The 13277-nt window shown below is 39.0% G+C and overlaps 1 protein-coding gene across 6 annotated transcripts in view; it reads left to right on the plus strand.

Moving 5' to 3' along the window:
• NCOA7 (nuclear receptor coactivator 7) overlaps positions 1-13277 on the plus strand; it is a 169995-nt gene that overhangs the window by 112589 nt on the left and 44129 nt on the right. For 5 of the 6 annotated variants that reach the window (XM_040474561.1, XM_040474560.1, XM_040474562.1 and 2 more), the window contains 4 exons: positions 523-648; positions 2406-2590; positions 6742-7787; positions 8851-9019. In XM_040474561.1, coding sequence (XP_040330495.1) covers positions 523-648; positions 2406-2590; positions 6742-7787; positions 8851-9019 — 1526 coding nt within the window. The remainder of the gene's footprint in view (positions 1-522; positions 649-2405; positions 2591-6741; positions 7788-8850; positions 9020-13277) is intronic. The other variant, XM_040474557.1, reaches the window with a different exon arrangement.

Genomic DNA, 13277 nt, shown 5'->3' on the forward strand with positions numbered 1-13277 from the left:
ATGTGTTGTTTTTCACAGGTTTTCATCTGAAATTTCCCCAAAGGGGGTAGGGTTAAGGATTTGTCTTAGTTGAGAGAATATGTCCTATCAAAAAGAAACCTATTTCATATTTAAGGTCTCAGAGGGAAAAATGTACACCTTTTATATGTAAAAGTATGCAGTTAAACTCTGGATGAGACAGATAGTTGATTTGTACTGCTTTTACTCCTTTTTCTAGAGAAATCGAACCATGAGTCAAATATGAATTATTTCATTTAGGTTATTTTCTAAAAACATTTGATGAGCCATTTTTATGAGTTCATACATACACCCTTACTGTTGTTGTTGTTTAAATCTTAGTTTGATTTGGATACTTAATTGTATTTGTGATAATTCTTGGAGAATGAAGCATATTTGGCTCTTTTTCATGTTCAAGGTAAATAGAAACAGGTTCCTTATAGGAAACTTATGTGGCTTGATTTATAGAAATAATCTGTTTAAAAAGGGCTTCCATTTGATTTTGGGAATTTTGCTTTCTTAAAGGATGCTGACTTAGCAAGAAAGGCCTTAAAACCCATTGAAAGAGTCTTATCATCCACTTCTGAAGAAGATGAGCCAGGCGTGGTAAAATTTCTAAAAATGAATTGTCGATACTTCACTGATGGAAAGGTATATGGCAGTGTAATTTGTTTCCTTTTCTTGAACTCCATGGAAAACTAACTTAGGTTTCAAATTACTGAAGATAGGAGACATTAAAATATCTTTCCCAAAGTTTCAGCTTAAGATTTCATAAGTGTCCATTTGTTTTCCCCTGTTGGATCCCTAGCATTGTATATATTAGGAGAAATACGATTCTTTGTGATCTAGGACTTACCATTTTATCTTTCAATTCTTGGCTTATAAATTGCTAGGGAGACAATATAGTATATGCTTAACAGTAAAGACTGGAGTTAGTGAATTTAAAATCCAACTCTGCTGGGGCGCCTGGGTGGCTCCTTCAGTTAAGCATCCTACTTTGGCTCAGGTCATGATCTTGCCCTTCATGAGTTTGAGCCCCGCGTCCGGGCTCTGTGCTGACAGCTCAGAGCCTGGAGCCTGCTTCAGATTCTGTGTCTCCCTTTCTCTCTGTCCCTCCCCCACTTGCATTCTCTCTCTTTCTCTCTCTCTCTCTCTCTCTCTCTCTCTCTTTCTTTCAAAGATAAATAAACATTAAAAAAATTAAAAAATAAAATCCAACTCTGCTCTCTGCTTGCTCTGAGACTATAGGCAGGGTATTTAAGTTGCCAAAGCTTCCATTTTCCTCACCTATGAAATAGGAACTATAATAAAATTGCCTCTGTAGGGGGTGGTAATTAAAAGGGATAATTATGTAAAGACCTTAGTACCTAACTTCAGAAATGTTCAATTCTCAGCCCATTTGCTGCTGGAGATGCTGGTATTAAAAATAATGTCTGCTGTGTTGTGTATTTAGTTTTTTGGTGGTCGGTGTGATTTACAAAGAACAAATCCAACTTTCAGTGAGCCTCTGAAGAAGGGGTTATGTTGATGTAAAGTCAGTTCCTGTGTGCAGAGTAGAGACTTCATGCCAGGTTCCAAATGGTAGGAAAATACACTATTGATAGGCATTTTAACTTTTGCAACCAAGAATAAGTAATGCCTGAAATGCAAAATGTTTCACAAAGATGATCAGTTAACTCACGAAGAGGACCAAGGTAAATGATCTACCTATGGGGAGTCCTCTGTGTCCTGCTGTCTCTGGTAGATAATATCCCTGTTGCCATCTATAAAACAGTAAACTGACCAAGGTATGGACAAAAGTTCCCACCAAATTACTGTTTGTTTACTATTAGCCTCCATAGTTTAGCTATGTTCATCTCTGGCTGCAAAATATTTCATATTCCTATTTGTGTCGAATTTTGCTGGCACAAATAGAATGTGACCTTTCTAAACATTTGAGAGAAAAATACTAGGACTCTAATTTGCATCATGGCTCTGAGACAGATGCCGTGTACCATGTACGGTACCATATACTGGTTGGACACATAGTGAACATGTGCTGAGTAGATTGTAAAACACCCAGTTCTCAATTGGGAAAGCACTTGGGACAGCCCTCCCATTTTACAGGGGACTGGGGAGTGCGAGGCATAGATGTGCAGCCCAAGATCCCATCACAATGGTACTATGGCAGCAGCTGCTCCAGAACCAGGCTCGGTTGACTGCTTTAGTGAGGCAGCTCTGTTTTCTCTGCCTCGCCACACAGTACCCAACTTTGCATTTCTTCAGCCTGTTGTTCTCCTGCTCTTAAAGGGGGTGTGATGGGATACCATGGTACGCCAGAGTCAACAGAATGTTAACACGAGTCCATTAAAGCTGCTATGGTTGGATTTCTGCCCGTGGTGATTCTGTCCTGTCCCTTTCTCCTGTAGGGTGTGGTCGGAGGCGTCATGATTGTTACTCCAAACAACATCATGTTTGACCCTCACAAGTCTGATCCCCTGGTCATTGAAAATGGTTGTGAGGAGTATGGCCTCATTTGCCCCATGGAAGAGGTGGTTTCCATTGCCCTCTACAACGACATTTCCCACATGAAGATCAAAGATGCCTTGCCATCGTAAGAGATATTTCTTTGTTTACCAAAAACAAACAGAATTCCGATGTTTGGAGAATTAAATGCCATTAAAAAGTGAGGGAGTTGGCAGCAGTGGGAGATTGTATAGAGGTGAATTTGAAGGTGGAAGATTTGTGCAGTAAATTTTTTAAAGAATAGAGAAAGGAGAGGGAATGGAGATAAAGGGAAAAGCTGTACATATAAAAATGAAAGGAGAAAAGCAAAAAAGCCAACACATAAAAATGGCATTTCTTGGCTTATTTTTCTGAAAAGCAGGGCACGTTCTTAATGAATCAATGAAATAAGAAATAGTTTCTCCGAAAGAATTTTAGTCTGGTTCCCAGTAAGAGAATAGTATTTTTCTTTAGTTTAGTTGAATTTTGTTCTCATTCAAATTCTAGGGTAGGCAGGCTTCCTAACTCAGGTGTTCCCTAAATCCTGCAGAGAGAGCTCTGAGTGGAGAGTGCTGAGGCCGCTGCAGCCGTAGCCGGACCACCCTAAGTGGTATGAAGACGGACCAATACTGATGTTTGTTTCTGAAACGTAGATGAATATTATCTTAGTCTTGATTATTTTTGCCTTATAAAACTGAGTTTTGTTTTGTTTTGTTTTTGTTTTGTAAAAGAGAGAAAAGGAAGCTTCCCATGAAGAAAGAGAAAGAGGGTTAAGAAAGCTCAGGGTATCAATTCATTTAAGGGATAATATGATTCCTACTGTCACTTTGTCAATGTTTCTGTTTCTCTAGATCTCCTAGTAGTAAAATTCTTCAGAAACCTCCATGATAGGAAGGTAGAGGGAAAGCGGTGGGTCCTAATTGTGCAAAGAGAAACTAGCCCTTGGGACTTATGAAAAGAAGGGCAGGCAGCTAGAGAACTAACCCACACACATCGTCCTTAGGAATTTATACCAGCAGGTCTCCCTGGACTCTCAGAGTCCTTGGCATCAGACCCACTTGGCCCTTACTCAGCTCCAAGCCACTGAAGCCAGCGCAGAGCATGGGCACTGAGGTAGTTTCTAAATTCTGCCCAAAGTATCCAAGTGAGAAGTAGGAGGCAGTGTTGCAGGCCAGGCAGTTCTGCGTGATGAATTCATTCTGGAGCCACACCGCCTGGGTTGTCCTGGTTCAGCCACTGACAGCCCCATGACCTGCATGAGTTGCTGAGTCCCAAGCCTCAGTTTTCTTATCTGTTAAATGGAATGAAGAGTGTTCTTCAGCTTATAAGTCTGTTTTAAGAACTCAATGTATTGATATACTAAAACTCTTAGAAAATAGCCTGATACCTTTTAAGTATAGCTGTTATATGAGCCTTTAATTCATATCTGAAACTCTGTTCATTGTTCTGGGGAATCTTGTCCATGCAGTCGAGGCTTCTAGTTCATCTTAGTGCATGCCTCTTGAGTGACAAGGATGTGAAGATGAGTGGGTCATGGCCTCTGCCCTTGAGGAGCTTATAGTCTACAGGGTGCAAAAGACAGACGGAGAAATGTGGTAACGAAATGGCACCATATAGAACTGCACATGGCATTCCATGAAAACCCTCATGAGGGAGTGTCCCGCTACCTTGGGATCTTAGATGGAGGCAGAGAGGAGGACATGAGGAGTCCTAGTTTTAGAAATAAGGAATGAACATTAGGTTCTCTGTGACAAGAAGAAAGAAGATAAGTAAAGAAATAGTTAAGTTTAGAAGTGAATGACCAGGCAAATGGGGGCATTTCTTGCCCAATGATGGTTTCTAATGGGATAATACTATTGTACATCTTCAGCTTAGGATGTTAAGTATTCTTTTTAATATTAGGAAAGGAAGGTATGTCTTTACAGAAAGATTTCTCTCATTGTGAGATTTTTAATGATCTGGGATACGAAGTTAATGCTATAGCTGGAGGGAAAGAGAAGAATTAAGAATTGGCTCCTACTATGTTCAGTTTCTTTCAGTATTATTCACTGATTCTCACCTTGAACGCAAGTATGTGAAGACTTTTCAGTCTACTGAACAATATGTGCACCAATGGGCAAAATAGAATGTGTGAGTGAAATTGGTGTGATATAAAATTCGTATCAACTTCAGAACTCCATCAATTGTTTAAAAGTTAGAAATATCTTAAAATGTCATTATTACCAAAAATTGTATGATAAAGCATGTATAAATTCTGTAACTGCAATGTGCAAATAGTTTTTAAAAGTGTGTGTGTGTGTGTGTGTGTGTGTGTGTGTGTGTGTGTGAGTGTGAGTGAAATCTCCCCACCCTCTACTTCAGGCTTTGTATTTTTTGTGTAGGACATTTTGTAGCCACAGAGAATAGGAAGGGAACAACTGAAGGGATTATTGATCAACATTAGGTGTCTCGCTGAGTCTGGAAAACATTAACAGTAGAGACAGTTGACACCACTGTGTACTTTGCCCCAGCAGTGCTTGGCAGCTACGGTGCCAAAAAAACAAGTTAATCCCCACTTGGATTAGGTAGATGAACAAGAAGGGAGGGGTAGACAAGGTAAAGTAAGAGGCTGAGCAGAATGTAGTCACATCTATTCATGGGGGTCAAGCTAGATCAGGAAGAGATGAGAAAGGGTCTTGGGTGTTCATGGAAGAAAGTTTTGCTTATTAACCGAGTATGTGAAGAACTGGGTTTCTTTGTTGCAAGACTTCTTATAACCTCTAATATGCCAAATTAAATTTGGGGTCCTAAAATGGAAATTATGACACGTTACACTACTTATCTGATTCTAGGACTGAAGCATCTTTAATGTCTCCTGGGATGCTAGTGTTGGGCAGAACATTTTTGTGCATGCAGGTTCCTGCAGAACAAACACATTGTCAAAATCGTCCTTTAGCATATGGCATTTAGCGGCTCAATGAATGCTTATTGAATTGAAATGAATTATGAATTAAAGAAGTTTTTTTAAAGCATTTATGAAAGCCTATCAATTATGGAGGCTTTTATTTGTATTAGAAAAAGCATGGATGTTCCATGTGTGTGATTTATGAAATAACTTTGGGGAGATAGTCTTATAACTTGAGAACTTCCTGGTACTCTGTTGGTTTATGGCCATAATTATTTCAAAGCCAGAAAAATAGATAGAGTATTGATGAATCATGGGGATCTACCCCCAAAACCAAGAGCACACTGTATGCACGGTATGTTAGCCAATTTGACAGTAAATTTAAAAAAATAAAGTATTACCTAAATATGATCTAGCCTTTTTAGAATTATTTCTGAAATCTAACAATGTTATTTTTTAGGAGGGTTTTATATATCTGTGTTTAACCCAGTGTTAATACTAAGGTAAGTGAAAATAGAGGTTACTCAAAATTTTTCCAGTCATAGCTTAAAAATTATGTTTCTTGACCATTTATTTTCAACTTTGGAGAACATATTTAATCAATATTTTTGTGTCATTCAAACCTGGGTAAAAAAGCGTCTGTTGTTAAGGGACAGTATGTTTCAGATGATAAACCAGTGTCCATCACCATAAAGTGAAATGATATTGTTATGAGTAAAGAAATTAAGAATTTTAAACTTAGTATCATAAGTAAGAGCTTATTTGGTTTACTTTTCTATAAATTTTTAAAGTGTAAAATGGAGCAGGTACTATAAGCTTCTTTCATCTCCCTCAGGAAGAGAAGGATGTCTGTTATCAGAAACATCAGATCCTTTGTCATGAAACTCAGAATTAGGGTTTGGGGCTGGTAATTTCTACAACAGTTAAATGAGTAGCTACTCAGTCAGTGAACCATTAAGAATTAATGTAGTTGGTTTATATGCTATCTTATAAAAAGGAAAAGCTTTGCATAGTTAAGGAATTTAAGTCATTGTACTAAAACATTTCCTTTGTCCTTTCCTTCACGAACATCAGAAATATTATTTCATCATTAAAAATCTGGTGGGTGACATCTCCATGTTCATAAATGACCTCAAAAATCATTCATGTCCTTCTAGTAGGATATGCGACTCTCATGGTCCTTTGTTTTACCCCTTCTTATAGTTTATTTGTTTCATTTTGAAGTCAATTTCTTGATTTCATTTCCTTATTCTGAAATCATTTACACATAAATTTAAGTTGTGGTATATTTATGTTTTAGTTTTTGCCTTTCCTCCATTTTGTTTTTGGTTTTGTTTTTAACATTCCATGTGCACCCACCATTTTTCCCCCGACAGTGACCTACCTCAGGATCTTTGTCCTCTGTACAGGCCTGGAGAATGGGAAGACCTGGCTTCAGAAAAAGATATCAACCCATTCAGTAAGTTCAAATCTCTCAACAAGGAAAAACGGCAGCAGAATGGAGAGAGAACCATCACTTCAGATTCCAAATCAACAAGACCTCTGGAGAAGTCAACAGAATACACACACATAAAACCCTCAGATAGCTCTGTGTCAGGAAAACTAAAGACCCTGGAATCTTCCACAGAGGCAACCAGTGGATCTACCACAATGACTAGGGTCAGCAAGGAACCTTCTGACACTCGTGCTGCATTTGAATCTATAGCCAAAGAAAATTCCCTTTTAGGGGAAGATGATGACTTTGTTGACTTGGAAGAACTTTCTTCTCAAACTGATAGTGGAATGGACAAAAGAGACACCTCAAAGGAGTGCCTTACTCTTGATCCAGAAGAGCTAAGGAAGGCTAAGTCACAAATAATCAGTTCTACTACAAAAATGCAGGTGCAGTCAGCCCTGAGCTTTTCCGGAACAGATAGTGATGCTGAGCTGAAGGGGGCCCTAGATTTAGAAACCTGTGAGAAGCAAGATATAATGCCAGAGGTGGACAAGCAGTCTGGTTCCCCAGAAAGCCAGGTGGAAAACACACTGAACATACATGAAGATCTAGATAAAGTTAAACTCATTGAATATTACCTTAATAAGAACAAAGAAGGGTCGCAGTTCTCTGAAAACTTGCAGAAGGCAGAACTAAGTGATGGCAAAAGTATCGAGCCAGTGGGAATAGATATCACCCTTAGTAGTTCTCTTCCCCAGGTAGGTGGTCCCCCAACTGAGGACAGTAAGGAGCCAGATAAAACCTGGATGAAAGAGAGAGTGTCCCTCCCACTGCAACTGGCGTCTTCCACAGAAGAAAATATGAATAAAGAGTCTCTAGACATCTCTTCAGAATCTACTCTGGACAACAGCTGCCAAGGCGCACAAATGGATAATAAGTCCGAAATTCAGTTGTGGCTGTTAAAGAGAATTCAGGTACCCATTGAAGGTAAGCCAAGTATCTTTATATTCTGTTGTATAGTTGGCTTTCTGAAACTTGCAAATGCAAGCAAAATTAGAATAATTATTTGAGGGGCGCCTGGGTGGCGCAGTCGGCTAAGCGTCCGACTTCAGCCAGGTCACGATCTCGCGGTCCGTGAGTTCGAGCCCCGCGTCAGGCTCTGGGCTGATGGCTCGGAGCCTGAAGCCTGTTTCCGATGCTGTGTCTCCCTCTCTCTCTGCCCCTCCCCCGTTCATGCTCTGTTTCTCTCTGTCCCAAAAATAAATAAAAAACATTGAAAAAAAAATTAAAAAAAAGAATAATTATTTGAGAACTTTTTCTGGATAGAGCTTATCTGTACTTATACATTAATTGAGAAAAAACTTAGCATCAGTATAATAGTATCTATTTTGGACCTTGAACTGTGACCTAGATTTCTAGTTCAAAAGTAGTTTGCTTTAAAAAAAAAAAAAATTCAAGTAACTTTCCTTTTTACCTTGAATTTCCAAATATAAAGGGTTTGAAATTTTTTTATAAATTTTTGAGTTTATTTATTTTTGTCGGGGGGACGGGCAGAGCGAGAGGGAGAATCCCAAGCAGGTTCCACACTGTCGGTGGAGAGCCGGGCCTCAAACTCTCAAACTGCCAGCTGAGCCGAAATCAAGAGTTGGACGCTTAGCCAACAGCCACCCAGGTGACCCAGGGGTTTGAAGTGTTTTTGAAGATCTTTCAATTCTAAACTAAATTGCCTTCTGGTGTAAGTGGGTCCTCAGTACCCTTCATGGCTATATATTCTTGTGAATTGTCATGTTGTGTTGGTTTTTATGCATATTCCCAGTAGGTAGCATCTTATATGATATAGACCAACCTGAAACATCCAACGCTTTTTCCTTTTGTGTTAAAGAAGGTCTGAAAAATGTGATTAGTTCTAATTTAGTGGGGTTTTTTTTTTTCCCTATGTTTTGATTTTCTATCACTAAGAGGGGATCAGGCACTCTTCTTTGTAATTTGAAGGGTTTGACTTTCACTAATACTGTCAGTATTGAGGAAGTTTTTTTCATATGTGATTCAGATATACTTCCTTCAAAAGAAGAGAAAAGCAAGACCCCACCCATGTTTCTGTGCATTAAAGTAGGAAAACCAATGAGAAAATCCTTTGCCACTCACACTGCAGCCATGGTCCAGCAGTATGGCAAACGAAGAAAGCAGCCAGAGTACTGGTTTGCTGTTCCTCGGGAGAGGTAAGTGTGGGCTCAAATGGAAAATGTTGGTCCATTAGATTCTAACAGCGTCTTGATTTTTTTTTTTTAATCTTAAAGTAGTTAACCTTATTCTTGAATAAGAGATTTCTCCTGATTGCATATGTTAGAATTTCTAGAAGGATATTTTTTGAATAGTTTTCTGCTAGTGAGTGGTTTCAATTCAGCAAATTTGAGGTCATCATAAGTACTGTGTGCTGAAACATTTTTATAACTTTCTACCCAGTTGAATTTTATTTTTAAAAAAATTTTTTTTCAACGTTTATTTATTTTTGGGACAGAGAGAGACAGAGCATGAACGGGGGAGGGGCAGAGAGAGAGGGAGACACAGAATCGGAAACAGGCTTCAGGCTCTGAGCCATCAGCCCAGAGCCCGACGCGGGGCTCGAACTCCCGGACCGCGAGATCGTGACCTGGCTGAAGTCGGACGCTCAACCGACTGTGCCACCCAGGCGCCCCTCTACCCAGTTGAATTTTAAATGAAGGAAGATTTAGGTATTCTCGAGTGCTGCTAATTAGAAGTGCAATTCTGTTAAGAATATAAGGATACCGTGGAGCAGATCTAAACCTAAGGACAGTAGAGAGGCATGGTTGTAGTTCTTAAAGTGCTTATTATTCTAGGGAACTAAAGCTTGCTCTGGCCTTAAGGAGAGAGTATTTGTGACACAGCAGCATGAGAAGTGTGATGTGAGGTCCCTTGGGTGGATTCAAGGAGCTGACTGTACACCTCTAGAGAGATTGGTATTTTTAAATTGCTAAAGGAGATATTTTACCGGTTATGTGACAGTCTAGGCCAACAGGGATAGTGGCATTGAAATTTTTTGGCAGTCCATCACTAAGGACATCTTTATTAAAATAATTAGGAGATACTATCTTTGGAAAAAATTGTTTTCCTTTTGTATATGTGGTAGAATAAAAATGTCTTTACAAAGGTCTTCCAGTCAGTTTTTTAAAATTGTAAAACTCAGGGCACCTAGGTGCTCAAGCGGTTGGTTAAGCGCCTGACTTTGGCTCAGGTCATGATCTCACAGTCTGTGAGTTCAAGCCCCATGTTCGGCTCTGTGCTGACAGCTCAGAGCCTAGAGCCTGCTTTGGATTCTGTGTCTCCCTCTCTCTCTGCCCATCCCCTGCTTTCTCTCTCTCTCTCTCTCTCTCTCTCAAAAATAAACAAACATTAAAAAAATTTTTTAAAAATAAAATAAAATAAAATTGTAAAACTCACACATTTTTCCTGTTCCTACCTAGTCATTAACATTATCACCTGGGCAGACCTCTTGGCTAACACACCTGCCTTAAGCTTCCTTAAGCATGGATTGTTAATAAAGGAAAATAAAATTCCAAGCAAGGGCACACCTTCTGGTTGATCAGTATCCAGAATAATCCTCATCAAGGGAGTTGTCCTGTTTTAATAAATTATAGTTTAACATGAAAAATAGTTAATAGGATTTTAATTAATGAATTTGCCAATATCTGTTTCTTGTCTTAGACACAAACCCATGTTAACACGGACATTCAACGTAATTTTATGTTTATGTATTATACTTTTCTACCTATGCTTGCACCCCCTAGAGTGTTTCACTGAAACTTTCAGAATGTTAGGGAGATGAAAAGAAAATTATCGTCTTTTATTATTTAAAAATGTTTCAGGGCACCTGGGTGGTTCAGTCAGTTAAGTGTCTGACTTGGGCTCAGGTCATGATCTCATGGTTCGTGGGTTTGAGCCCCACATTGAGCTCTGTGCTGACAGCTCAGAGCCTGGAGCCTGCTTCGGATTCTACATCTCCCTTTCTCTCTGCCCCTCTCCCACTCACGCTCTCTCTCAAAAGTGAATAAACATTAAAAAAAAATTATTAAAAAAATGTTTCATCAGGGGCGCCTGGGTGGCTCAGTCAGTTAAGCATCCGACTTAGGCTCAGGTCATGATCTCACGGTTTGTGGGTTCAAGCCCCACGTTGAACTCTGTGCTGACAGCTGGGAGCCTGGAGCCTGCTTCAGATTCTGTCTTCCTCTCTCTCTGCCTCTCCCCAGCTTGCACTCTGTCTCTCTGTCTGAAAAATAAATAAACGTTAATTTTTTTTTAATGTTTCAATAGAAGCAATGTAATTTCTAAAGCCCTGTTAAAATTAAAGTTCTAAAATCAAATTTCACACTTGACTGTACCTTAGAGATTTAGGCCAACTCCTGATTGTATAGATGAGGAAAGCAAGGCACTGAAGCTTGCAGCCACATTTTTGGTGCTGTGGACCTTCAGGGTCTACCAGAAAAATTGCCAATTATACATATCACTTTTTCTTTGAAAATGTACTGTTTCTAACATAAGGAAATATGGATGTTTTTCCTATTTTATCTTTAATGAAACTGTACCAAGGACTCTTCTAGAATAAGTATAACAGGCCCACACATGTAGTTCTTATATTACTGTCATTTTTTTTAATCCAGAAGAAATCTGTAATGCTGAAATACTTTGACCTCTTACACAGGTGGGTTTTGTGGGCTTTTTAGAGTAGGGTCCTTCTTAAATTCCATTATGTTGTATTTTATAGTGTCTGTGACGTACTTGTCTTTGGCTAACCTGATACACTTAATGTTCTTTCTTGAACTAATTATTCATTAACCAAACATTTTCTGGGAAGCGTTATATCTCACTGTGTTAATGATGGATTTCTTTGTATAGATGTTAGGAAATTTTTGTTTTAATTGTTCTTTTATGTGTTTCCCTATCTACCTACCCTATAGGGAGCCACATTTTAGTTTAAGTCTAGGAAAGACAGAGCAGTTCTATAGTTAATACCCACCTAGAACTCCAAGTGCACATAAGAAATAAGAAAAAGCCATGTTTGTTTTAGACTTCAGGATCATCAGAGTCCTTAAGGAGCTAAGACGTGGCATGCAATGCTTCCCTCTCTCTGATGATAACTTCTGGATTCCCTTGTTACATCAAGCTGGGCATTTCTATGTGCTTTTTTATTTAATAGACTCTTTCATGTGTTGGAGTTTCAACAGCAGTTTTCTCATGGGAGGTCTCTTTGACTCCTCCAGCATTCGAAGCTCCTTGTCACAGGAGGTTAATAATTTTGATATTGACGTAGCTTCACAAACGTTTCACTCCTCTTTATTGTTCCTGATACTTCTAAAACACGTTTGTTTTTTCCCCTTTTGTTATTATTACTAGGAAATAACTCTACCAAAATAGTCCCTTCTTTGTTTACAATGTGTTCTATGGCTTCCATAATGCCATCACCAAATGAATAATCTACCAAGTAAGAAAATGGGGAGGGCGGGAGGCAGGGGAAGCAGGGATGGGAAAGCTACATATAGTCTGTATTTATCTTTGTTTGGGATGGGTTTTCTTGGAATCCTTGTTACTAAATTTTAGATACAAAACTATCTAATAATAATTTTATTTTAATAATAACTTTATTTAACTTGGCAGAAATTGTCAGAAGATCTAGGACCCCTGGGGACCCAGGAAAGCTGGTACTTTCTTCTTGCACTCCTGAATGCTGCTACTGGAGACATGTGCACATTCACTGAAGGTTAAAGTGCATGTCACGTTTTACCTTACTTCCCTGTCTCCACTGCAGCTTGCAGAATCACCTACTTCTCTTGAATTGGCTGCAGATGACAGTAGTGTGCTTGGGAAAGTTGCAGTGTCCAGAACCTGGGGCATCCAGGCTTTTCCTACTCTTACTCTTGGTGCTAATTTAAACTTGAGGACAGTGGAGAGTTTCACCTTGTATAAATCGTCTACTACAGTATTTCTCAACCTTGGCCCTCCTGACATTTGGAGCTGCTTGATTATTTAAGGGGATGTGCTTTGCATTATAGGATGTTTAGCAGCATCCGTGGCCTCTACCCGTGAGATGCCAGTAGTACTTCCCCAGCAGTGACAACCAAAAGTGTCTCCCGACATTGCCTGAGGGAAGAAATTGCCCGAAGGACAAAATAACCTCACACTGAGAACCACTGGTCAAGTGTTAGACTATCAGACCAATCCTATGCGCCATTCTGAAAGTGATTATGAACCATAATAGCCAAATAATTTAGGGATTCGATTACTTAAAACTTGATTATACACCATTGTATTCACAGTAATTTAGTCATCTGCATGTACTTTGTTTCCTTTACTCAACCCTAATTATTTTTTGCAGAGATTTCATCAAAAAATTTTAACTTTGTTATTAATCTATTGTTTCATATCTATAACAACAACACTTTTTTTTTTCTAAAGAAATAATTT

Source organism: Herpailurus yagouaroundi, unplaced genomic scaffold (assembly GCF_014898765.1).
Source record: "Herpailurus yagouaroundi ecotype Mexico unplaced genomic scaffold, PumYag 139, whole genome shotgun sequence".
Taxonomy (NCBI): Eukaryota; Metazoa; Chordata; class Mammalia; order Carnivora; family Felidae; genus Herpailurus; species Herpailurus yagouaroundi.